The 27,896-nt window shown below is 37.4% G+C and overlaps 1 protein-coding gene across 5 annotated transcripts; it reads right to left on the bottom strand.

Annotated features, from left to right (window-relative positions):
* Positions 1–1,663: 1,663 nt before the first annotated feature.
* On the bottom strand, positions 1,664–26,150 carry slc38a4 (solute carrier family 38 member 4). 5 transcript variants are annotated; one of them, XM_073813749.1, is made up of 17 exons: positions 21,651–21,735; positions 21,434–21,499; positions 16,802–16,934; positions 16,606–16,699; positions 16,396–16,511; positions 12,300–12,373; positions 12,124–12,216; positions 11,946–12,027; positions 11,737–11,819; positions 11,607–11,665; positions 11,177–11,440; positions 10,986–11,065; positions 10,786–10,886; positions 10,503–10,627; positions 4,895–5,039; positions 4,708–4,805; positions 1,664–4,610 (listed from the first exon to the last, which is right to left on the bottom strand). In XM_073813749.1, the coding sequence occupies exons 3-17, from the start codon at positions 16,906–16,908 to the stop codon at positions 4,506–4,508; spliced, it is 1,626 nt and encodes a 541-aa protein (XP_073669850.1). In that variant the 5' UTR covers positions 16,909–16,934; positions 21,434–21,499; positions 21,651–21,735; the 3' UTR covers positions 1,664–4,505. The 5 variants fall into 5 exon arrangements, with proteins under 5 accessions (XP_073669850.1, XP_065120190.2, XP_065120191.2 ...); XM_065264118.2 differs by lacking the exons at positions 21,434–21,499; positions 21,651–21,735 and adding an exon at positions 25,995–26,150; XM_065264119.2 differs by lacking the exon at positions 21,434–21,499 and having other exon boundaries at positions 21,651–21,753.
* Between the last annotated feature and the right edge of the window lie 1,746 nt (positions 26,151–27,896).

Below are 27,896 nucleotides of genomic sequence, written 5' to 3'. Positions count from 1 at the left end.
CATGTGTCTCTCTTTTTTTGAGGATAAGTAAAATTTATTGCTTTTCAAAATGATGTGGTCACATGACCAATTTCTTCTATGGTTTTCCAGAAACAAGGAGTGGAACTACTTCCCCCCTGGCACAAATCACCACACTCTCTCCTATACAGTTTGTGCTGAATTATTTGAGTCCCATCTAAAAATTACTCTGATGACATTTTTTTTATTTTCCCCCTACTGTATTTACACCCATGTCCTCAAGAGCTGAAAACCAGCACAGATGCATAAGAAAACAGTTGATGCACAGAATGTTGCGAGTAATAAACCACAGTTAAATATATGCAGAAATTTACACATAAATGAATTTAAGTTAAAAGCTCTTTAATGTCAAACTGCTGTGCATGTCAAGATACTGACAGAAGTTTAATTTATTTGTGTACAGAGTTAAATTTTTTAAGAAACACAGAGCAGGAAGTCAAATAGCAGACAAACAAATGAACATCAGCCAGTGAATAAGGTTCATATCAAATGAATGATATAAAAACACTGAATTTAATTCTTCCAGAGTTCAAACATACATGACAGACCATAAGTACCACAGTGGAAGTTTGTGTTGACTTTCACTTGTTAGTTTGGTTTCCTTTGTGGTTGCAGTGAATCTCAAATAAAAGCAAGCTTTGTTGGAAAAATATCTCATCTGTCATCTATTGTTTATTCAATGAAAATATCTCTCTTAAACATTTTAAGAAGATCTCTTTAAAGTGACAGGTGTGGTTGACAGATAAATATCGTTTTCAGAATAAACAAAAACTTATCTTCTATCAAATGTATACAAATACTGTCTAAATTCAGCTAAATACAAGCACACAATGAAAGGATACAAAACCTCCACTCAAGTTTAGATGAGGAGTATTGTGCTATATCTTAATACTGAGAGAGAGGATCAGATCATCCAGATGTGCGTGTGTGGTGGTCTTACGTAACCAGCTGTTGATATGATTCATGCAGTGGAGTGTGACCTGAAAGCCTCATTAAGTTATATGTACTATTTCTATTTAAGTCAAATTATCATTGCAAGTTTTAGATATTAAACTCATGTTTGTAGTTTCCAAAAAGTTAAATGTGAAGTTACACATTGTCTTAACTACTTGTGAGTTAAAACAAAGCGTATCTTCAAGTTTATTTAACTCACATTTTTAAGGAAGCAGGTGAACATTCGTTTCTTTGTTTAACCAGCTTGAAATGCTTTACAGAACATTATAAGTTGCGCTTATGAAACAAGGTAAAGAGGAAATGTGACTCATCCACACACACACACACACACACGTTTGAACAATGGTTGTACAGTATCAGATATCATAAAGAAATAAAACCTGCAGTTTGAAAGAGCATCAGAATTTTTAATTCGGATAACAGTAGTGTAAAACCATTTATATACATAACACTATATATATTTAAATGTTATGGTATACTAGTTATTTTTCTTTTTCTGATAAAAAATGAAATAATTAAAATAATACAGTTGTTTTAAGAATCATAACTAGGGTACAATGACACCTGGGCATTATTTCATATAACCTTAATTAATACGTCTCTGATACTTTCTTTCTTCCTCATATCACCATGGAAACCGACTATCTGGGGCAGCATCAACCTGCCGTCACAATAAACACAAAAAAGGACATCACTTCACATTTCTTTATTTGTCATGTTACAGAACATGGAAACAGCTTCAGTGATACAAAAATCGCCCACAGACAATGCAAAGACTACCCGTGATTGGCTGATCTGCAGCGGTTGCAGCTGATTGGCCAACGGTGCACTTTGTGGGTTTAGATTGTATAAGGCAGTTTGTGCGCACACAAGATTTAACTTAATTCTTCACGTCGCGTCTGTTTGTTTACGCTCATCCTCAGGCAAAAATACAGTGTTTATGTCACATTACTGTAATAAATGTAAACTGTTTTCATTTTTACATTCAGATTTAAATAATTCCTGCATTTTTTCCCTGATGGAAGCAACAGGCACAGACCTGCAAGACATAATAAAGTACAGATTGACCGTAATGTTCAGGGGCAAGTAAACTTGCTTAGAGTCAACATGAAACAACACATATTCATTTTTATAATTTGATGTGTAAAACAAAAACGCTAGATGAGACATTCAACTGATATTTTTTTAGACCTGAAGCAAATTAATAAATTTTGATAAAAGATTACAGAGACACACAGCTTTCATTTTGATCGGTGTGAACTAATAATTTATTATTAAGATCCATGTTGACTTTAAGCTACATATACAAGTCATGCTTGCGAACACTAACATGTTAAACATGCAGGACAATCCCATATACTTCTAGTAGAGGTAAACAGTGGAAGACAATACTGCTCGACATCTCTGAGACATAAACACAATCTGTGGCTGACGGTTTTCAAAAAATGCTGGATGTTTGCCGAACATCATGTGATATATCATCTGTAGCTCTGATTCAGAGATGTAAAAACAATCAGAAGAATCATATAGACATAAACTCTGGGTCTCAAGTACCGTTTCAGCTGCTCATAATGATCAAGTAACGTATACAAAAAATCCCACACAGCTCCATTTTCCAGTTCATCATAAAAACTGGCATGAATGAACAATAAGAATACAATGGCTTTTCTACAAATTTACAAAAGAAAAAAAGGCATGATGGCTTCAACGTCTAAAATACAATACTAAAACTACTGGTGAACATACAGTATCCCTTCCAACATCCATCAATGACCAAAAAAGCTGACTATTTACAAACCATATACAACGTCCAAAAAGACCATGTTTGTGATTTAAAACATGCAAAAATATCATACCATTTCATTTGAAATATTTGCTTTTTGAGTAAGTAGATCAGCAAATGATCTTTAAATATCGTCCACTTTGGCTGGACCAACACACAGAAATCTGTTTCAACACGGACAGCAGACAGGCATCGTCTGTAAACGCTCACTTCTGTAAATGTTTGTCTTTTCTAAAGAGGCAGTGTGGTGACATGCAGCACAGGCAGATCTTCAATAAAGTCGTTGTTTTGTGACCTGATGTCAAAAGGTTGATCTCTGGGCTCTTAAGGCGTCCGGTTAGGGCTCGTCTGAGATGATTTGTTCATATAAAATGAGTCAGACCATTCTTCACTCTCATAATGCAATTAAAAAAGATCCCTTTACTCATTTTAAAAGCTCAATATTACTGTCAATTAATCTTACACCGACTGATACAACAATATTACGCAGCATTCATTTCACTCACTGAGTTAATGAAAACGTATCTGTAAAAATCTTTCTTATTACAATGCATCCGATCTAGCTGTGATGTTCTGGTTTTATGGATTCGTTTTTAAAAAATTCCAGCCTGTTTGGTAGTTCATCCAAAAATGAAAATTCTTCCATCATTTACTCACTCTCATGTTGTTAATAACCTGTATAAATTTCTTTTTGTTCTGATGAACACGAAGAAAGATATTTTGAGAAATGTGCCCCATTCACTTCCATAGTAATCTTATTCCTTCTATTGAAGTCAATGGGGTCCACGAATGGTTTGATTACAAACATTTCTCAAAATATCTTCCTTCGTGTTCATCAGAACAAAGACATTTATAAAGGTTTGTAACAACATAAAAGTGAGAAAATGATGAGAGAATTTTCATTTTTGGGTGAACTATCACTTTAACGTCTTTTTGGTTCCAAAATTCATAATTGGACCTTTTCCCCTCGCAAAGAGGAAATGTAAATTGAATGGTAATATTAAACAGTTCACCCAAACAAAAACATTTAGTCAGAATTCATTCACCCTGATGTCATTTTAAATCACTCAATTGAAGTGAATAAAAAAAAATACAAATTAGTATCAGTTAAGTTTTTTATGAAAAAAGTTACTAAATGGTTTCAGAAGATGAATAATATACAGCATGTGGACAAAGCTTACAGTGTCTTTGTCCTTTTGGGAGCACTTATTTCAATGCATGAAGGAAAACATTTATCATCTTCACTGATCATGAGGGTGAATAAATGACAGGATAAAATTTTTTAAGGTGAACTATTTCTTTAAAAACAACTCAAACTGAAAAAAAAAACTATAACACAAACTAATTATTAATGACCACTAATGTTGCCTAATAAAAGTTAAAGGTGATTATAAAACGTGTGTTTGTTGGCATGTCTTGAAAAAATCCAGAAGTGCTTTTAATTCAATGAACCTCCTGCCTAACTCTCTCTCTCTCTGTCTGGATAAAACAAGCAGTTATCAGTGTTCTCCGCAGATAATGACGCTGGCACCCGCTGTCTTTATCCTCCATGAATTTACATTCACATCGATCTGAGACCCACGAACAGGGAGATTTGAGTTGGAAGAAAACAAAAAGGAGAATTTAAAACAACAAATGAGATACTGAAGAAAGAGATAGAGGGGGTACAGAGTTCATTCAGAACTGAGCGTCCATGTTGACAATGAGGTGGTTTCATTTTCAACACCTTTAGGTGAGGGGTTGAGGGGGTTTAGTGATCTCCTTTAGAACCGGGTGGATTGTGGATCCAGTCCATAGTGATCAGACACAAACTGCCAATCATGAAGATTACACCCACCACCAGGAAAATAAATGCCTGTGGATACAAAGAGATTATATTTCATATGTTCACCCAAAGAGATATTCACACAAGCAGTTAATCTGAGTTTATAGAAGATAATTCAATAACTTACTGATATTTTTTGTGGTGATCTAAATGGTAAACTCTTGACCAGTCGCAGGTAAAATGCAGCTGGTAGTATAAAGATGAGCATTGTTGCTGCAGATGCGCCTGAAGAAGAGAAAGATTAATCAAATTATTGATTATATTTATTATGTGTATTGAGGTATTTTGCCCATTAGTCTTTCACAGAAACTGACCGATAAATCCAAAGATGTCTCTGATGGTGGGCACAAAGATCACCAGTAAATTGTTAAAAACCAGTATGGCAGCAGCAATGAGTATGTGTCTGATCCAGCTAAACTCTTTTCCTGCGAAACACAGCGTGTTGACAGACGACCGAATCTGTAAACACAAAAACACAAACACATGGTTAGAGTAAAACCATACATCGTATGTGCATTGTATGTTGTTTTTGTTACTTTTTGTTATAGGTCATATTAAGAAAGTGCATTTTCAAAAAAGAAGCACACATCTTATATCCAGTATTTTGCCTTATAATTACTGAAAACCCATATTTTATTTTTTATAAAAAAAAGTTTAAGAAAAAATAAATAAATTAAATAGTCTATGAACAAAAAAATGCAAGTGTAAATGATCAACACATGTAGAGCCCTTAAACTTCTTGTGTTTAGAACTGTTTAACTTTCATAAATTGTTACATTTCAAGTATTCACAACATATAGTCAGTCTTCTCCTAATAACTAGAATTGTACCTTATGTCTTCCCTTTCAAAATTTTACAAATATATACGCTAAACCGCCTTTCTATTGTACACTACATTCAGTTGCAACTGTCGGATTTCGCCCCCTAGTGGCAGTCGTAATTAAATCTCAGTTTAAAGTATTTTCCGGACTATAACTATATATTTATCTGTTAAAATTATTTCATATGAACCAAGAGAAACCATTACTGTCTACAGCCGTGACAGTCTGCTCTGTGCTGCTCCTGTATTTATGTAATTCAGTGAATTCAGTGATGTGGAATGACTTCGGGACCTTTTTGAACATGATTTGACGTGTCGTGTTAATTTAGCCTATTCAGCCTCCCAGGTATTTTCGATATGCTATTGTGTTCAATGAATAAATGGTAATGTTACGATAACATGTACGGACACCTATTCAGCCTGCTGTTCTATGCTATTGTTAAGTTGAATAACTTGCCTTTCCAGATTAAATGTCTGTTCTTCAGCTTGGATTTTGTGTAATCATTTTCTAAATAAACGCGACGTATAGTCCAGTGCGACTTATATATGATTTTTCCTCGTCAAAACGCATTTTTGACTGATGCTACTTATACTCCGGAGCGACTTGTAGTCCGGAAAATACGGTAATTATAAATCTGTGCCATCATAGGAGAGAAGCTCATTCCAGTGCAAGAGCCTTCAATCTACAAATATATTTATATTTAACAATTTACTTATCAGTTATTAATCGGTTTTAAAGTGTTACTAATAAAGTTAAACAAAAAGGATTATTAATTTTCACCTCGCACACAGTGTTTTGTTTGTAACGCACTGAAATACATCGCTTCCAATTGGGCGTGTAGTCGCACAAGTTTTTTTATGCATCCAAAGCTTAAAAAGGATCCGATAATTACGCACTCACAGATGTTTGACACCCCACGCAGCCCCTTTCTCTTTTTGTTTTTTCAGCCATCATTTGACATGTACAGTGGAAAGGCAAAAGTAACCACGCTGATTTTAAATCAGACAAAGATGACCGTCGAACCGGATAAAGATGATTGGAAGACCGCATTTGGCCCGCAGGCCCCCAGTTGACTAGCCCTGATCTACACTGTCTAAATGAAACAATAAATTAATACAAAAGGTGTCAAGTGTTGAGGTTGGATGCCAGGATATTGCTTAGGTGGTTTGTGTGGTTTTTAACCTTCAGCATATTTTTTAATATGTCTGTCAAACTTCAGCTGTAAGTAATAAATGTCTATAGTGATTACATTCTTGCTGTATGAAACAATAAAGCCACAGACTACAGTAAAATTACATTATTTTCCAAAACAGAAATCCAGTGGCTTTAAAGATCTTTCAAAGTAAATGAAAAGAAAACATCTTTGTTTTTCACAGTCATGTTGTTTAAATTTACAATCTAAACAGAATCTCCTTGCATTCCAAAAGGACATTAATAATATTACAGGTACAAGCCTTTAAACACTGCAGACATGGACTTCTATTGTTTATATAAAGCACTAATTATAAATACTTTAACATAACCCTTATCCACACAAATGAGGATGTACCCAAAGGGAGGTTTTGCCCAAGCTTCACTTTACAAATTTGTTTCCAAAATTGAATTAAGTAGGCACACACATACAGAAGTGTTGTGAATGGATGAGGTACAGCCCGGAGCAGGTGAACTATATGAGCGACTGGTCTAAGCACAGATCACAGGATCTCAAGTGATCCACTTAGAGCATGAGACCCAGCTTATACTAGGACAAAGTTCACCCCCCCCCCCACACACGCACACATATATACAGACAGTGGGTTTAGGGTGGAGCCTGAATTAACACAGTGAAACTGAATGGTAGAATTGCATCAGCCAGCAGGAAGTCACAGGCTGACGGAGGTTGACATCTATCAGTCAGATATCTCTCTCTTTCTCTGATGGATTACAGAGAGTCTGTTTATAGCAGAAGTCAAGCACACATCTCAGTAAATGCATCTTGACCTTCTTCTGAAGATCAAATATCACTGTATCTAATGGCTTTAAACCAAGCACAGATGCATCTCACAAGACTGACGAATCACAAATGAGATCTTTAAAGCTCCCATGACATCTGTATCTTCTGTAGAAAATTAACTTAGCAGATATATACACATAAAATATCTCCTAACATTAAAAAATGGACCACATTACTATTAGTCCTCAGATGTTTTGTATAAAAAGGTCTCTTTCAGCAACAGCACCTGCCTCCGACAAGCAATGGCAAGTTGCAAAAGTCCAGTTCAATGGCAGTAACCCTAATATTTATTATTGCTATCATACCATATTCTTAAAAAAGTCGATTTGTCTCAGGACAGCTCTGTTTTGTTTGTTACTCTCTCACAAGACTCGTACATAAATCCCTGCTTGTCACATGAGTGCCACATTTGCACCCTTTGGCTGTTTGACCCCAAAGTATTCAGCATCTGCGGGTTAGCCGCTTTGAAGTCCTGCACTGACCACAGGACTGAAAGTGTGATATTCAATCAGCGACCTTAATTTTATCGACTCGCTGCGATGGGCAGTCACGTCTCTTTGGTTACTTTTATTGTCAAATACTAAACTATAGAAGCTAAAAAAACTGCAGTTTATGACTTGTTAACAACAATGTTAATTGCCTTAACTGATCAAATACACAATCTACTAATAGTCACAATAGTGCCATATATATACAAATAATTACAGGCTATAACCCCAACAACAATATAGTGTTTATTCTTCCTATAAGAAGCTTTAAAACTATCATAGCTCTGAAGTAACAGCAATGATCATGTGATCAAACCTTATTAACATTGACTTTTGACCCAGGGCGCACTGACCTCACTTTGGGCTCGTGATCGTATGTCAGACCGGATAAAGTAATCATACCTCATAATTTACATGCTGAGCAAAACATCCAGCATGTTTGATATTACTGTTTAGCAGGTGGAGTTGATGTTAGTAGTAACCAATAAGCTTTTTCCAAGCCATTGTCACTGACCATTTAGAGAAACATCTCAGATGTTTAGTCCATCACCCGTCTTTTGTGAGTGTGAAAGACCTCCGAATGAAGAGGGCGAGGTTTCAGCTAAACATCAGGTGTGAAATCTCATTTCAGGCGAAACACCGCCTTCAGTTACAAGCTTACAGACCAGTTTACATAATGACAGGGTCAGAGCAACAAACCCACAGCCGTTCCCAGTCATTCTGAGGTGTGGAAGGGGATTGGTCAGGAAGGAGTTTCCTATAGTGGTCATAAATACATTCATTAAATTTGCAAGGGTGTGACTTGCTGCATGTAAACACAAGCATCTAATACTAAGAAACTGAAAATTAACAGTATCACATGACTTTATAATGGAAAGACTAAAAACGTTCAGGGACCACACCTGTTAAAACTTGCGTGTCAGACACCACACACTCATTTAACCTAGGGTTGGTTACATTCTTAAAGTGACAGTTCACTACCAAAAATCTGTCCAACAAAAATGTCTGTTTTAATATGCAAATTCTTTGAAAAGTAAAGTATGCTTCAAACGCATCTTAAAAGCCTCACACCTCCACAGACATCATGGAGCAACATCTCCATAACTCTGCTATCATCTGTTTGTCATGCCTCTGTTAGTAAGTGTTGTCTCCGTGGCTGACTCAAGGTCTCTGTGGCTCTTAGTCAAAGCAAAATAAATCTCAATAACAAAGGCCGTGACATTTAAGAGAAACGTGAAGGCCAAAACTCCCTGGCAACACAAAATGTCACAAACTCTACAACCCCTATTCTGAAGTGTACAACTTTATCCAGAAACAGATTCTTAAGCTGAACTGTATGATGTTTTATATCATCAACACTCAGCTGTAAAATGGCTTCAATTGTGGCTTTGCTATGATGGTAACACATATGACAAAAAAGACAGTATGAAGGTAGTGGTTCATTGATATAGCATGTTTTGTGAAATAGACAAGATGCTTTATGCACAAAAATCAAACCTGAGGTCTGAAGGGTGTTTATGTTGTGTATTTTTAGCGACTCCAGTGGCCAAACAATGTAACTACACTTTACAAGGTCACTGCACTGCATCTTGGTAATATTCCATTCCCTGCACCTGCCCCTCCCTCAATGATAGAGAGAGAGAGAGAGAGAGAGAGAGAGAGAGAGAGAGAGAGAGAGAGAGAGAGAGAGAGAGAGAGAGAGAGAGAGAGAGAGAGAGAGAGAGAGAGAGAGAGAGAGAGAGAGAGAGAGAGCTGAGCTTGGGTGGCCTCTGTATTTCCCTGCCTTATCACCACAGACAATCTGCACTGTCACATTTACCTGCTGATTCATTGGATAATTGGCATCTTATTTCAATAGTAACTTTAATTGTATAATATAAAAAATAAACAGTTCCATAACTTAATGACAGATATTTAGCTAATGTATCTGCCTCCCTATCACCTCTAACCTTTTAGGATGTCCTTATTATCATTATTTACATTTTAAAAAATGTGAAAATGCTGTTGATATGTCGATATGCTTAGATATGATTATAGATCTGATCCAATATCTTATATCAAGATATTCTCCGACATACTAATAATAAAAGTCCCAGTGCTGTATTTAAATAGTAACATGAGTTCTACACCATTAGCCAAAACAATAATGAGCCTTTACATTGAGATGGTGCAAATAACCGATGACGCAACAGCGCCCTCCAGTGGATCTTTACATCATCACAGCTCTTATTCTTTATCCTTCACGCCATTCCAGCATCTATGGCTATATTCATGGCGAGAACCGGTTAATCCATACACAGGTTGATCCACACAAGTTAATCCAATATGTCATCTCCAATTCACCTAACTTGCAGTGTTTTTGATCTGTGGGACACAGGGAGTACGCCACATAGAAAGTCTACCTGTCCTAGCAGGGGCTCAAACCGAGGACCTTCTTGCAGTGGGACAACAGTGCCGCCCATCCTCTTATTCAGAAAGCTTGCAGAAGGTTGTAAATAAATAGTATTTGTTATCACCATTGAGCTCACAGGCCTTCATCACATTCACACAATACATGAAAAGCACTTGAGATAGAGCTGAAATGTTTTTGATGGTGTTTTGAGTGTGTTTGGTTACTCACAGGGAACAGAACTATAGGAACAGTGAGGGTCACTGCGGTCAGAACAGCCAAACGCACCAACAGAAGCATAGTATCAAACTTATACACTTTAGTGAAGGTGTGTAATAACTCTGCCTCCACATGATCTGAAAGAGAGAGAGAGAGAGAGAGAGAGAGAGAGAGAGAGAGAGAGAGAGAGAGAGAGAGAGAGAGAGAGAGAGTCAATGTGGTAACAAGTTGTTTCTCGATTGGAATGTGCAACTTGTGTCTTTTGTGTGTTTAAGGTCAAGGGCGAGGAACATACCATAAAATGTCAGATAACCGAACAGTGCCGAGAGCAGGTACATAACCAGCATAGCCACAATGGAAAGATTTGACACCATCTGCATCTTCTTTCGAGAACGACTGCAAACAAACATAAACTCATCTCATGAGTATACATCAGATTTCCTTAAATATCTGGGTGCTAATATCTCACTGTAATATATCTATAGTTTTACTCACTTTTTCAGTTCGCTGTAAATGGGCAGGACTTCAGGATGACACACGAATGCAAAGGCGAGAATAGGAATTGTGTAAGCGGTCTGAAACATAACACAAAGGCTGTGAATATTTGGCAATATGAGTCATCTACATTCATGTGCAAGTTTAATATTTAACATATTTTAATTAATGGAACTTTTGTATCTCTTTACCTGAGAATTGAACACAAAGTATTTGGGCGTGCACATGTCCTCGGCGTTTGCGACGTGAGCCGTGTACTGGACCGTGGAGTCGTGGGCAGGTGTGTGAGGATCCAGGGGAGGCCCATTCACGGCCGCTTCGGAGATATACGCCAGCGCCGAGGCGTTCTGTAGCGCGAACATACCCAACGCGTCCGAGCCGTTAATGCTCATGTTAGACTCGTGTTGGTAAAAGAAGGGAAGAGGGCAGGGAAGAATCGTCTTCTTATAGATCAGCTGAAGATCAGAAATTTGTGTTTTTTTAATAATTTATAAGAGGAAATAATGGCAAAATCAGATTAGCACTTTTAAAGCTTTACAAGAAGGTAAACAAAAATAAGCAAAACTGCATCAGACAGGTCAAGCACATAGCTGAATAATTTTTTTTAAAAGTTAAACGTACCACGCCCAGGAAAAACACCATGCAGGAGAGAGAAAAACCACTGGTGTATCCAAGATATCCTGTAGGGTGAGAACACCATCAGTTTCAATCACAAACAACACAACCTCTTTCATACAGACTGAGGTCTTACCGAGGTTCTTCAGCAGGGACAAAGGCAGAATTATTCCAATGGACACAAACACCACCACGTAATTACCATCCATGTACCATTCCCTAATAAAACAAACAAAATATCCCATTAAAAACATAGTCACAAAGTGACTACATAATTAATTGACAAATTACCATATAATTCATTCACACTGAACATTACCTATAAGGTTAAAAAAAGCTCATTACCCAGTATTCTCCTCCAATCCAAGGAAAGCTCGTATGACTTCAGGCAGCTCGTATTTGACTATGAACAAATAACTTGACATGGCTGAAAGAAAATATAACATATTCGACACACATCAGTTAAAAGACAACTACTCGATACTAAACGATAAATTTTAAGTGCACGTGTGTCACTTTTTACCTCCAATGTTTTGTAGAGTTATTGACCCAAAGGCAGCCACTTTTCCTGGCCAGCCAAACGCTCTCTCTCCGAGCTTTTCATAGATCAGTGAGCCTGCAGTGAAAGATTGTTATAGCACTTTGAATACATTCATACTGTGTGCGTTAATGTGTGTTTATATCTCTGGGCAAACTCACCTCCTTCTTTTGCCGTCACCAATAACAGATGAACTGAGTACAGTGACAGAATGGCCACAGCAAATAGGAGAATTCTAGAAGAATACAGAGAGACATCAATATAAATAAAAATCTACAATGTTGACCAGATCTAATTCTGATAATCAGAAAGCTAACTTTAAACTTTGCTGATTACATGACACTGTGGAACGCTTGATTCTGATTGGCCAGTGGGGACATTCTGAAGTTTGTTGTTCTCTAACTAACAACCGCCTGAAACTAATACACAGCCTCCTCCGGGTACTGCAAATCATCTTGACAGGTGCAATATAATATTTACAAATACATTTAACATAACTTGAATACTTAATAACATATATAAGATTATATTTATAAATGATTAAAGCAAATGGAATCGAATTATTTGGTGTCTTGGCTTAAGGGGTTTGTGTTCTTACACGAACACGAGTGAAGTTGTTGCTGCTAGGAGGCTGCTCAGGTTTCAGCGGCAGTAGAATTCCTCCAGTTAAAAGTTGTTCTAACACTGAAATATTTTTAAAGACATTATTTTAAGGTTAAAAAACTACATAGTGTTAGGAAACAGAAAACCCTTCCTAAATTTTTTTATTTTTATCTTAAAAGAAATAATTATCAGATAATCTGTGTATGACTGTGTATGACTATTGAAGGCATAATCAATCAGAAGTCAGTCAATCGTCCCTATAAGCAGCGGAGTGCTGCTTAAAATGGCAAATGCTCTGTTTTCAAACATTGTTGAAGACATTTGGTACAATGTAAGTACACTCGTGATAAAAATATATAACACTGTGCTATTAGTTGATCGTTCAAAGCAAAATTCTTACATATTGTGCTTTTATAGTCACAATGAAACGCAAGTAGTAATTGTCTCATTTTCCCTATTGTGACGTATATCCAAGTGAAACTGTTTTTAAAATGAAAAAGGTAGGGCTGGACTTGAATTTGTCCATGGAGAATTGTTTTGTCATGTGGATATTTGCTGCAACCTTTGCCAGAACCCGCCCACCCCTACTGAAAAATCCCAGCATAAGCTGGTAGCTGGTTTTAGCTGGTTTAAGGTGGAACTAGCTGGTTTAAAGTTGGTCATGCTGTTGGGCTTGACCATTTTTTTTAGCTGCTTATGCTATCGTGTATTTTGTTAAGCTATCTGTTGATTTTCTGTGCTTTTCACTGCTTCTATTAATGTAAAGCTGCTTTTAAAAAAAAAACAATTGTGAAAAGCGCTATATAATTTTTTTTGAATTGAACAGAATTTTGAGGAGGGGAGGAGATTTGCGTTTTTGATTAAAGATTATGAGGGCACATGAAGTCATTTGTAAAAAAAAAGAAGCCAATATTCGCAAAAAAAATTAGTTTTTAATTTCAATTTCATTATGGATTTCAGCAAGATGCTGTGGCATTAAGATCGGTTTATGGAGAGACGTCACCTTCTGCGAAAGTGACTGCGATTACGCCCACTCAGTGGCCAAAGACAGAAAGGCAGAATTAGTGTATGTGAAATCAGCGAAAACACAGGGAAAAAGCGTCTTAATTGGAAAAAGCTGTTGTGTGATAGTCTGTACTAACAGATTTAACAAGAATTCGGAGCTATCGTTTTACACACTGCCAAGCAACATCGAAAGGATAAGTAAATGGAACGTCCATCCATAGTCCATGGACCACAGGTGGGTTAACAAGTTGCTGGAGTCAATATCAAGTCCAACTAAATTAAATTTTTGCAGATAATTGTCAGTTATAACGACATTTTCGCAGTCGCCGCTAGAACAGCCAGCCATTTTGTTGAATGTTTTGCCCTCAAAGGAGAAGTAAATCAGTAGCAGTAGCCATATGTCAGGTGTAATGGAAATTTATTCTTTATGCATTTATTGTTTTTGTATTTGTATTCTTTATTTTATGATTTATATCTGGCATGAAATTTGTATCTGCGTGGGTGGAAGTCTAAGACAGGAAGTCTGCTCAAGTTAGTATTAATGGTATTTTTAATTTGTGTGATTATGTGTTAAGCAAAACTAATGTTTGGTCTGCCTAGATACAGCAGACAAGTAAAGTAATTTTTAACCACCCAGAAGTGTCTAAACTACAGCTAATAAGGAGTTGTTTTGATAGAATAGCATAGGGAGGTGGGGTACAAATCCGATGACAGTATATATTGTAAGCACATAAAGTTTTTCTTCACTTCTTCCCATATCGTTTCACTGTCTGTATGCGTTGAGTCCTTGTACAAGTAAATAAATCATCTCTGATGGACAGATCCTGGTATTAGTATTATTTTTCCACGACACAGGTATACTAAATTTTGGGATAAAAATCCTATAAAATACACCAATGAATATTCTTATTCTGTGTAATTACAAAGTTTTATCAGTGAGCCTTCATTAAAAAACATCCATTATGATTAACCTTGTGTTCTACAAAGGTGGGATGGTTTGATAGTGTTAGGCAAGATGTCAGGAAAAGCAATGTCTGGCCATATGCCAATGTCCACGGATTACTGGTTGTTTGGCAAGTTGATAGGGTTACTGTTAAGGCCAACTAAATTCAATTTAAGCTGATAATAGTCGATTTTATTGGCATTTTGCAGCAGCCGCTTATGAAAACCAGCCATTTTGTTGAATGTTTGCCACTCAACAGGTCGTGCTCTGGCGTGGTCATGTGGAAAAGTGACGTCTATAGTTTCTAATTGCAGTGCATACAAAAATAGCGTAGCTGCTGCACTCATGCTAAAGCTAACAAGCTTTCTAAACCAAAAACTCCAATACACTGCAAACTACCGGTTCAAAATTTACCAAAACATCTAATTCACCACCGGCCGTAGAGATAAAGAAAAATAATAAAGAGAGATGAACCCTATTCACACAGCATTTTGGTCCCAGAAAATTTCTGTAAAATTGCCAGAGAGGCTACTGTGTAAACACAACATAACACATCCCGTAAATGTTCTGGGATCGCTACCGTAAAGAGAACCTAGTAACATTGCCGTTACTTCCATGGAAATCATTCTGTGTGAAAAAGAGGCAGAAACAATGCTGTAAGGGGGTAGTGAGGACGCACATCGCAATCAGAAGTTATGGTTCAGCACTTTGACACCGGAATTTAAAGGCAGATCAACATTAGAAATGTTGACAAACTGGACTCCAGCAGAGATCAAAGAGCTCGTCACCATTCACCAGCATGACAGAACAGTGAATCACGCACTTTTTTATAATCATCACAAACTAAATTGCACGCGTGTGGTTTCTCTAGAGACAAATCCCGGGTAATTAGCAAACTTCAGATGTTGTGGAAAAAAACTACCAAGTGCAGGACTTTACGTCACGTGTCTTTACGGGATCTTTATGGTACGTGTGTAAATGCACGCACAGATTCAGGAAAATCATTGGCACGTGCGAATGAACCAAAAAAATCTAACGATTCTAGATGCATTTTCCTTGTATCTTCTGTAATCTTTGTGTGAAAAGGGCTATAGATGTGTCTTCAATGGGTTAACAGCGGTTGGGTCACTTGACACTGGCGGCCAGAGCATCACAGGACAGAAATAACCACCTGACATTAGCAGAGGAGCGCGGGTGGAGCGCTAACTGTACGCCACTAGCATTAAAGGTGTATGTTGGCTTTATCCTCCTGCTGTGGAGAAAATGTGGGGTCAGTAGGGCTGCGGTGTACACAGCTGACTGCTGTCACTCACATTAACACACATTAACCCTGAGTGAACAGCAGAGGAAAGCTGTTGAGCTATAAATAACCGCGCTGTCTGCTACAGTCGGAGTAAATGTGCGATATCCACGCTGTGGCATCTGTCACAGACACCAGCAGTCTGAAACCCAGCCGCTCCAACACACAATGTCCTCCACCACATTCTCTCATAACAACATCTCAAGGGCTTCTGGGTTCAGACGCCCACAAGGGGAACATTGTAATGTAAATCTTTTGGGGGTTTAGATTTTGTTGGATTTTTTATTCTCTGTATAGAGCTCCAGTTTAGAAATGCGTGCTTGTTGCATTTACACGTGAGCTGGTTACGTCAAAGAGTATTATATTTACATCCACCCCTAACCTCTCTGGGTATAAAAATACTCACACAAACAGTAAGATGCCCGTGTTGGCCATGGCAAAAGACAATCCCAGAATACCACTGCCCATGATGGCGTTGCTGAGGTTAAAGACAGACATACCGAATGATGTATGACCCGGGTGCTGTATGAGAAAGAGAGAAAGGGTTAATCAACAATATAAAGATGCTTTTGAGTTTAAACTTCAAACTGGTGATCTATTAATGGGGTGTATTTACATATTCTTCATCGTATTCCTCATATTTCTTTTTCTTCATCATTCCATTCGTGAGAAACTTTTGGCTCTCTGCATCATCTTCATCCAGGAACTGACTGTAGATGACAGAAAAACACATGCATGAATGTGGAATCATGATTTCTCATGGATCGGACATTGTGAGTGTTAAAGATACAGCAGATCCATGGCTCTCTTACCTGTTGATAGTGGCTTTCTCTGAATCGATGGGTTCTGTGTAGCGTTCATCAATGCTGCTCTCATCATCCGCCTCTGTGCACACTTTCTTCAGCTCCATGCGGTCCATGTCTACAGATCTGCTCAGGATATCGTCTGTAGGAAAAAATCAAGTTTGCCTTTTAAAGATATAACACACAGTGGTAGCAGCTCATGATTTGCCCATACTGAGATTTGAATCAAAATGTCCTTACACACATGTAAACATCGGAAGAAGTTACATCAGTTTTTTTCCCTTTCTTTCTCTTTCTACATAATGAATCTGTTGTTCAGTGTTTGGATTGAGGACTCATGTATCTGTGTGTCCATGACGTCTGAGCTCTGGAATCAGCCATGCTAAGTCCTATCCGGCACACACCTGTTACGAAAACCCAACACTTACTGGCCCCAGGTCAGCTATTTCCAGCCCAAGTGAAGCACAAAGCGTCCAGTAATTAATTTCTCGAGCGCCCAGCACTAAGATGGAGAACATTACATAAGCCTCAGATGAGCCAGTTAATAAGCGAACCACCATTATTACACCCAATTACCCACAATGCTCCTCTTCACAAACACACAAAGCCCTCATTGAAACAATTTATACATAAAGCCAAAGTCGCTACTTCGGCACTAAACTGTACAGTCATGGAAAGCTGAAAACAGTCCACGGGACTTCTGAACATTCTGAACTTGAGCCCAAAAGCAGTGGGAAAGTAATGACAGGTTGAGGTTATTGAGGTTTGGTCCTTTACTGGATTCAAGCTGTCATAAACTATAATCTTCAGTGTATTCAGTCAATCACAGATCATAATAAATCATTTCATTGTGTTACAGTAGAAACATAAGAGACAATATTGTTTTTACTGCAGTAGATATTTCTGCTTGTCTATCAGTGGTCAGGAAAGTTTGTTGCATTACTGATATGTGACAGCAATGATGATGGACTAATCTGATGATACACATCCGAAACCAGACCAAGAACATATTATTAAGGGGACACACAAATATGCTAATTTTCCTCTCATGCTGGCGTAATAGTCAAGGACTTAGCTGACGTTACATGGCTGCAGGAGGCGCAATGATATTAGGCAGTACCCCAAAAATAGTCCCCAACTAGTGATGCACCGATGTATCGGCCGCCGATATTTATCGGCCGATTTTTGAAGAATTTGAAACCATCTGCTTATCGGCAACAGCACAAGAAAGGCCGATACCGATTGTTTATTAATTAACCGCATAAAGGCAATGAGTTGCATGTCTGTTGCATAATCCAGCATTTTTAACAATAATTATCAAAATGGTTAAATACTTCCCAAAACCAAATAAGTTGTATAAATTATAGTTTGTCAGACGTGCGATGAGGGAAAAAATAATAAATCACGTAGTAAATCACGCAAGATTACTCATTCACGTGATCCATACGGTCTAGAGTATTTCGGGAAAATGTCTGCGGTCTGGTCTTTTTTCAAAATCTCGGATAAAGACAAAAAAAAAAAACCGCCATTTGCAACGAGTGTTCTGCAGAAATATCAAGAGGAGGTAGTATTGTATACAAGTGTTTAATATCGGTATCGGCCAGAAGTTGGCTGTTTAAATCGGTATCGGCCCAAAAAATCCTATCGGTGCATCCCTATCCCCAACTATTGAAAGTTACTAAGGGGACTACTTTCAGGTGCTGCATAATATTATTATTGAGTCAAGTTTTGTATAGGAAAATATCGAAACTCTTTGGTTATTTTTAAGCGCGATGCTTATGGTCTATTCAGATTCAATGGATTATGCTAAGCTATGCTAAAAGTGGTACCGCCAGATCCGGAGATCGGTTGAATGGATTCAAAAACGGTGAAAATGTAATGTTTAACTCTAGGGGAGCTGGAAAATAAGCATATTTTTTAAAGTCTGGAGTGTCACTTTCAGGGGTTTAAGGACGTTTTTGAAGAAAGTGTTTAATTTCACTGAATAGTCTAAAACAAACCGCAGCACATTGCTATGTAATGTATAACATTGTTTCTTGGTTGCAACAGAAACCTTAACCTGAACAAAGCATGCAAATATTGTTCATATTGATCTGCCAAACATAAGGTAAAACCAGTTTAACCAGCGAGCAGAAGAGTTTATAAAGCCGTTCTAGTTCAAAATGGTGCGCAACTTTTTGCTACGGTTCCTGGGTTGAACTACATGTTTCCTGGAAATGGTATGCAATGATGTGCAACGGGGTTTGAGATATGTTATCTCTTGTTTGGTGGGTGTGTCAGAACTGCCGTCCAATCAGCAACAACAATTAAAAAACCATGCGGTACTAAAGAGACAGCTTGCACAATGGGTTCAAGTTGAAATGTTTTCTTTCATTCTGGATGGCAAGGGCAGTGACTGTAACATCGAACGTATTTTACAGTATTAGGAACATATTTATAATGATTTCATCAGGCTCCAGAAACATTTAAAAAAGAACATAAACCATGGCCTTAGTTGCAACTCTTACGTCATCCCAAGAGGCTGTTCAATGCATCACTGTTTCTGTTTAATCAACGTTGTGCAAAGTTTTGTCGGGGCTGAACACAGCCCTGGTGTGAGAACAGACCCAACCAATAAAATCAAACCACACCATTAACTTTTCACATATATTAAAAGAAAAAGAAGGCTGCCATCCCTGCTACAGGTGAGCTATTGTCCTGAGGACTTCAGTTTCAACCCAGCTCCAACACACCTGTCTGTTATTATCAAGCAACCATGAACACCTCGATTAGCTGCTTTAGCTGTGTTTACTTGGGTTTGGAGCTAAAACCTGACGGACGGCATCTCACCAGAAGCAGGGTTGGAGACCACTGACTTGGAACAATTTTACACTATATACTTTGTTTAATATTATTTACTTTTATTTGCAGAAATTATACAGCCCAGCTGCAAATGCTTTGGCAGTACAAATGTACGGTTTTTTGTCATGCCAATAAAGCACAATTGAATTGAAATTGAATCTAAAACTAGTGTATCATAAATAAGATCTCATTAACAGCTCAATTGTTTTTCTTGGACAGCAATGAGATTTAATGGAGAGCAAATGGAGATTAAGTCACCTGCTCCTCAAACATTACTCATTAAACTCCATTCTAGAGTTTAAGCTGACATCTCAACAACCTTTCAAACTATTCCCAGATCTACCAAAAGTCTGCAATTAAACATCAGTTCAATAAAAACTCAAGCATTTCCCAATAAATCTTACAAGACCAAAAGATCTCAGCTCTGCACACCAAATTAACTTTATAGCTCCATAGTCTTACTTTATGTCAATATGTTTTATCCATGTCTATATATCTCCTTTAAGGGGGCTTTCACACTGGCAGTTAAGTTGGAAGCAGCGCACCGGGTACCAAACCTGAGACTACCTGAATGGATCTCGGACTCATCCAAAAGCAAAGTAACCTGCATGAATTTAAGCCAATGGCTAATCACTAGGCTAATCATCATCATCGATTATTAGTTTCCACAATGCACGATTACCATGACAACTGATAAATTATGCATTTTAAAGCACACATGTGCTGCTGTCGCTCTCTCTGCTGTGCATGATAACACCAACATATTAGAATGCTACTAAAAAAATATGCCACGTTGTGCGCATTGGTGATGACATGAGATTAACGCAAGTGACCCAGTGTCGAGTGACCATCTCTGCATCTCCGCCTGGAACATTCACACTTGGGCCCTAACTCACCATACCAATGAAAGAGCAAAACACACCGACATTTAAAATCGGCACACCATGCAGGTAAAGTGCAGACCAGGTAAGAGAGAGAGAGAGTAAGAGAGAGTTTTCAATGGTTGACTACTCACAGTGCGTGCCGGGTCAAATGCAGAATGTGAGATGTGCTGACAGATCAAGGATGGGTTTTGTTTTTAGCCCTGTAGGTGAGTGGCAGCTTTAAAGAACATTGGGAGGGCCGCTTTTATCCAATCAGAAGACTCCAATTGAAAACCATTCAGCGTAAAGCACCTTCCCTCCCATTAACCCCACCACCTGCGTCACTACAGACCACAGGGGCTTCCAAAAATGAGTTGGAGATAAGGCAACGCATTGCATAAACTTCTGTTTGCGGTGAAGCAAGAATCTGGCGACTGGATGAGGTTGTTCGTCCTTACGGGCAGTGATATCGATGACTCACTTCAGCAAAGATATCGAACAGCCTGACTCTAGCTACCAACCTGTATGCACTTCAGATGCCATGCACACGAACAATTGTGAGGTCACTGAGCAGATGGTAAAGAATGATGTAAAAAGCCTTTACTGAATTCAGACGTAGACTAGTGAAATCATTATTTGCGCGAAGGATCAATCCAAAAACCAGCCGATATATTTAACCATTTGAATGAAACGATCACTATTATTTGCTGGATAATAGACATTTTTGAAAATAATGCACAGTTAAACCAATATTGTTTTGATCGCCAGCACTCCAAAGGAACTGATCCAAGGCAAACCAATGGGCATCCAAATAATTTGTTCAAAAACTAGTTTATATTACATATATTTGGCAGATGCTTTTATCCAAAGCGACTTAAAGTGCATTACAATGCATACATTTTTACCAACTTGTGTTCCCTGGGTTCAAACCCATTACCTTTGAGCTGCTAAGGCAATGCTCTACCACTGAGCTATACAGGAGCACTGATTCAGACTTTTGTTACTGTGAGAAAGAAATAACAGAGTAAACTTTTAGTGCTCACAAAAGTCTAAATGCATTTCTTATCACAAGATCAATAAATTACTTATATCTGAATGATGTAACAAATTATTAAATGAAAAATTGTAGTCATAGAACAAAAATCAATTCTTACTGTTTTGATGCAGGTGCTCGTATCTCAAGGAGAAAGACTTTTCCTGTGCTCACAGGCCTTTCCTTATATGGAGTCACTCCTCTCAACAGAACGAGCCAATCGGCTGCTTCGGCCCAAGGGTCAAAACAAACGAGGAACATCATACTCAGAAAACACCCCACCTCAACCTCACGGCCAATAACCAAATCTTCACATAAATCTGGACATAAATTTACTTTATAAGTGAACGCACAAAAAGTGCAGAACTTGTGTGTCTGTTCTTACAGTCTTTTAAATGCGAAATGCCATCATGTAAATATTTCTCAGAGTGGTGCTCGTGGATGTCAAGCGTCCACTGACTGACAGTCCTCAACAGGACTCATGTTCTTCAGCTCTAAGATTATCCACCCCGAGTCTACATGGCTTAGGATTTCATTATAGATATATCTCAACCTACTGAGACAGACAGCAGAAACATCTACATCATACTAAATCACAGGAAAGTCGCTTTAATATTTTGTGGGCAAACCTCAAAAACAGAATTTATCAAAAGTTATAAGTAGACCTTAGAGTCTCCTCATACGAGGATGTCAAACTTCTCCTGTATGAGTACCACAAACTCCCAGCCACAAAAAACTACAATACAAAACTTTATACAGAACAGCCCTCCTCTGTTATAAACTGCTAAATACTAAAGAACTAGAGAGCAAACGCTCGAGGAAAAAAATTTCTGTTTGTCTGGTTTGATGTGTCCTTGGTTTCTTCTCTCTGTTGATCATCTTATCAGTTTATTTATTGATTTGTTCATTGCTTGTGACATCAGTGATGTAGCAAAATGTACAAGAATGACCCGTGGGTCTCATATGCAGCATTTCAATACTTAAAACATGCTTTGACATCTTGTGATGGCAACATCCCAAATCATTAAGCAAATATTTTTTAGTAAAAAAGCCACAAAGTGAAACATCAACTTCTTTGGTAAAATATAAAAATGTCTTTATTATATTCCTGATGACAAATTGCCAATAGAGTAATGCTTTCTGGGCATCTTTACAAACAGGCACAGAATGACAGGAACATTGTGGCTTCATCTCTGTTTATTCTCTGTAATTCATTCTCATAAAATGTGCCAAAATAAATATAGCTTACAGACAGCTGTCGCATCGGGACTTTAACAGATTACAGAGCAGATAGATGTATCACTTAACACTTTGTGCAACATGTATTTTAATGCTTATTAAAGAGTTGTGATGTTAGCTTAGCAAATTATTTTCTATGAAGAAAATCAGGCACAAATCGGTCACGGATCCCTGCAATCTCACACATCTCCACATTTGACCCAACCATGGGTTGATGCAACCCAGCGTAGGATTACTTCAACCCACCACATTACATTTATGCATTTGCAAGGTGCACTAATCCAAAACACTTAGCATTTAGGGTATATTACTATTAGTATGTAATGTACGTTTACTGAGAATCAAACCCTTGCGCTTTGAAATGCCAACAAAATGCTCTACCAATTGAGCTACAGGATATAAACAATAATGGGTTGAAACCACCCAGCATTTTTTATATCACTCCTTAATTTGCGCTGTTAACAAAGGATCTTTTTGTTGCACATTTGTAAAGCTGGTGAAAGTATGCTAAGTTATGTACACACCCTAATTTGTCAACACATTCACATTCACACCTGGTGTTTTGGTCCATCTCTTATGTCCACTTTTGACAATTTCTGTCCTGATTACTTTGAGGGGATGGTCGTGTTAAAATTGATGCACGCTAATATTATGTCAGAGTCCACTGCTTGTGTTGTAAGTAAACATGATGCACAATGTTTGTAAATGTATAGTTAAGGGCTTCCTCAGATATTTCAGAGCAATTGATCAAATAAGCAAGTAAAACAAAAATGAAAGATGCACACAGCAGTCGCTTTAGTTTGATCAATTATCACCGTGCTGACCGATGTGAAAACATTATGCTTTGTACATCAAGCATTACATCAGTAGACAGAGAGTATGTGGTCTTCTGCTCAAACACATTCGACCACACAAGCAGCATCATGCAATCCGGTCGAATGCGCTTTCAACTACCTCTGAATGTGGTCGAAAGTGGACAAACTCAAAACGTTTACACTAGGGCTGGGAAAAAAAAATCGATTTTTCGATTAATCGTTTTTTAAAACGTGGTCGATTAAAAATCGATTCTCAAAGAGCAGAATCGATTTTTTTCATATTTATTTCCGCAAACATTGACCGGAGAGGAATGGAAGCATTTTAGATTTCGCAAGCAAGACGTGTTGTGGCTTTTAATTTCTTTTTATTAATTACCCACTTGTAAACTGCTGTTCACTGTTCTTTTTTATTAATATAGTATGTGTATTAAATCTATATTCATTTAGTTGAATCGAGAATCGAGTATAAAAACCTACCTGAGAACCGGAGTCGAAAATTTAATCGAGAATCGGAATCGAATCGATTTGATAGCTTGTGAATCGAAATCGAATCGATCTGGAACATCTGAATCGATACCCAGCCCTAGTTTACACCCCGTTTTCTGCTATATTTAGGATCATACACTTGTGATCTGGTCAACTGAAACACATCTTAATACCAGGTGTAAACAGGGTCTGTCAGCTTTAGCAAATACAATCAAACCTGACTGGCAGGTTACAGAAAAATGACAATGCAAACTCATTGTTCTCATGGTTCTGTGAGTCAAATTTTTTAACATTCTTTAAGAGCTGACAACTGTGCTTAAGTAAAGGCACAAAGTAACACAACTAAGACCGACACAGGAACAGGCAAATTTCAACATAACAAAAAAAAAAGTGTAAAGTGGCTCAACTGCCATGTTTGCACAGCGGGTTACTTCATAAACAATTCTGATCTTATGTTTTGACTCAAAATCAAACAGTCATTGTCAGTTTGTCAAAGAGCAAAACAACTAATGAAAAACATGAAGAAAAACATTTCTAACCCAACTTCAACAAACATCGCAATGTAATCTCAATGTGACGTAATGTCAAACAAACCCAGTAGATCACATAAAGTGCACTTTAAATTCATAGGAGTTCAAGTGCTGAACATTTACATAGAATGAAAACCAATCATGTAAATGCAAAACTCATGAATTATGGATAGTGGATCATCAACATTTATAAGAGTTTAATGTGTGCGTGAATGATTAACAGCAAACCGATCACTTTGTTGTTTTGTCTTTTGAATAAACTTGTCTGCTGAATGCATAAATGTAAATCACAAGAATGTTCTGGATTACCATAAACCTCAATACAACTGCAGCTCATATAAACTAAGATAGACAGATAGATACCTCACTCACTCATTCATCTTGAATCAGATAAAATGATCCAGCAGTGTTACAGTAACAAAACATTTTGATAAACTGTTCATGGATATTTTAACAATAATCTCCCCAGTGAACTGCTTTAACAATATAGAAACACAATACACGTAACATAAACCTTACTAAATTAAACAGAACAATGAACAGAATAATAACCAAAAATTTAAGTTAATTAACATTGAATAATCCCAAATTCATAACAGAAGATCAACGGCCAATGCTAATTTACCCCTGTAGCAAGCAACCCATACAACACTTTGAACTGTTTAGTTTTAACTTTCACTTTTTACATAAGCATGAATGAATGTTTTTCCATTTAAAGTCCAATGCACAAGCACGTGTGTTGTCTCTTTTATAACTCGCTCGTTTCGCAAATCGTTACGTTGTGGCAATGTTGTAACAAACAGAAAAACGCGCAGCCTTTCCTTATGACACAAGCGTTGTAAATGTAAAGAGCTGATGTAAAACGGTTTATATGAAATGGTTAATCTAGCCTATTTGACTTTTTTAATTCTGCAGGTTAGAGTCCTGATGCAAAAGCTCCAGTGCCCGCCAACACACGCGCTTTGTGAGCGCGAAACCAACAGTATCACTGTCTATCAAAACATTCAGACTTCAGTTTTATAAAAACATACTCGTCGCAAATTGCAAAGTAAATAAACACTCATGTTTTAGAAAAGTGGTTTGCGTGCTTGAAACGTCCAGCATGGCTATACCCTTTCTTCAAGTAGCCTAAAGCGCAGTTCGTGCAAAATGTTTCATGCAAATGATGCACGTGTCACAAAAAAAGCATTGCAAACACAGCATTTTAAGTGTTTTTCATATAACCAGTCCATTCTATGAAATATTAATCAGTAACAGCAGTTGCTAGTATATGCATCCTTATGTATTTTAATGCATATTTTTTTATCTCATACAAACAAAAACAATGATGGAGGTTAAGCGACATTGTCCCATTGTTATTGGAATAAAGAAATAGGTGTATAAGAGAAAACCCACCTGCTTCCTGAAGGCTTTACAGCAAATCTCGCAGGATGAAGCGAACTGGTGGTCGCTATTCAAGATCAACCCCACTTAACTGGGAGGAGTGCGTGGAAATTTCCAGCATGAGATGGTAAACCCTGGGCATCAAGTTACACACACACACACACACACACACGCGCGCGCACACACGCACGCACGCACATTGACAGAACTTGTAGACCGGTATTTATTTATTGTTACTTAACTTTTTCATTCATGCTTTTTAACAGTAAATGTAGTAGGCTATTTTTCATTTCTATGCTTATGGTAGCTATTAAATGTAAAACAATAATAAAAATTAGGTAAAGAAAATGTTAATTGCTCTTGTTACACTAAACATAGTTGATCCTTGCTGAATGTATTAAGCTTATAAACAGATAACTTTAAATCTCAGCAAACACATAGTCATTTGCAGCCTGCCCAGTTAATTCAAATGCATTTCTTAGAGTGAACACTAACACCCCTGCAGCTCAACAAGTGAATACATGTTAATGTCTTTAAGCAATATTATCACAAACACTTTTCAGAATGTAGTTGTGTGTCAAGACTGACTACCTGAAAATGGTAAAGATTACATCTTATATGGGTTGAAGAATAAATGATTAAAGAATAAATGTTACATTTCAAAATATACCATTGTAAACATTTTATATATAAATATATATATAATATATAATATGAAAATACTGGAAAACAAGCAGCTGTAGAGTACTGCATATTCTAGGCATACAAACCACATACAGAATACAAAACAAGTGCATGTTGTGTGCTATCTCATGCATTTTATTCTCAACAGAGATCAAATAAATGTGAATCTTGGAGACACTTGTGCAGCTTCCTGGAAGTTACTACATTTCTGTAAGGACATAGCAGAAATAGATCTGTCAGAGAGCACCACACATCTTCATGTAAGATACACTAGGACTCTTTTTCAAATCATAGTGAGCTGTCTTAACAGCTGTTCTCCACAATAAATAAAATCTTATATACATCTTTATAAGCAAAAGTTTTGACTTTGGCAGAAATAAGATTAAGCTCCTTACAGTAAAAGTTTCTGACCTTTCACTCTCACTGTGGGAATGATTTATGATTTTCAGGTTGGATATGATGACCAAAATATCACAGTCATAATCATTTACTTGTCTGTGGATTCTTTGACAGTGTCAGTTTTGCAATGTAATTCTCCACAAACCTGTTATGGCTTGTGCTTAAACTCCTGAGGTTCTGGTACATTCTGTTCTAAAATCTGCTTGTTTCACTGTAAAAAACAGCAGAGGGTCATCAATCACATGTGGACATGTGAGTATGAGGGTGTGAGTTATTATTATTTCACTGTACAGGTATGAACACTGACTCAACACTCATTTCTACACATTCTTTCTCCAAAATAGACCAAAGCTTTGTTGGATATTTTGTAATGACTCTCCCTTCACTTTCAACAAAAGGTCACTACATCATTTCTATCATCAAATATGATAACTCTTTTCTTAGAGCTTTCTAACAATGTATAGTTTGTCAAAAAAATTTAGGATTACAAAAGGATACGCCTTGTGATACCTTCACAAAAAGGCACTAAATCACTTTCCCTCATATGCTCATTCATTACTCCCTGCTGATGAAATGATCTTCAAAATGTAGTCCTGTTAGCCACATCTTTCTAAACATAAAAAATTAAAAACTCATCTTTTATTAGTCAATACTTGACAAGTAGAGGTTGACTGCTCTTCTTTAAACAACAACAACAACAACCTAACTTTCTCTCTCTCTCTCTCTCTCTTTCTCTCTCTCTCTCTCTCTCTCCCTCTCTCTCTCGGTCTAAGTTACTCCTTATGACAAATCACTTTATTGTTTTCTAATCTGCTATATGCTAAAATGTAA

Source organism: Paramisgurnus dabryanus, chromosome 1, assembly GCF_030506205.2.
Source record: "Paramisgurnus dabryanus chromosome 1, PD_genome_1.1, whole genome shotgun sequence".
NCBI lineage: Eukaryota > Metazoa > Chordata > Actinopteri > Cypriniformes > Cobitidae > Paramisgurnus > Paramisgurnus dabryanus.
The sequence above is the reverse complement of the archived record's forward strand: the minus strand, read 5'-3'. Positions and strand labels throughout refer to the sequence as shown.

What these genes read in the sequence shown, in the direction of transcription:
- slc38a4 (XM_065264118.2), bottom strand. Translation starts at nt 16,908, where the DNA reads ATGGACCGCATGGAGCTGAAGAAAGTGTGCACAGAGGCGGATGATGAG. An exon ending in GGTGACGGCAAAAGAAGGAG is followed by an intron (nt 12,217 to 12,299) that starts GTGAGTTTGCCC and finishes CTTTCACTGCAG; the next exon opens with GCTCACTGATCTATGAAAAG. An exon ending in ACTTTGTGTTCAATTCTCAG is followed by an intron (nt 11,066 to 11,176) that starts GTAAAGAGATAC and finishes GTTATGTTTCAG; the next exon opens with ACCGCTTACACAATTCCTAT.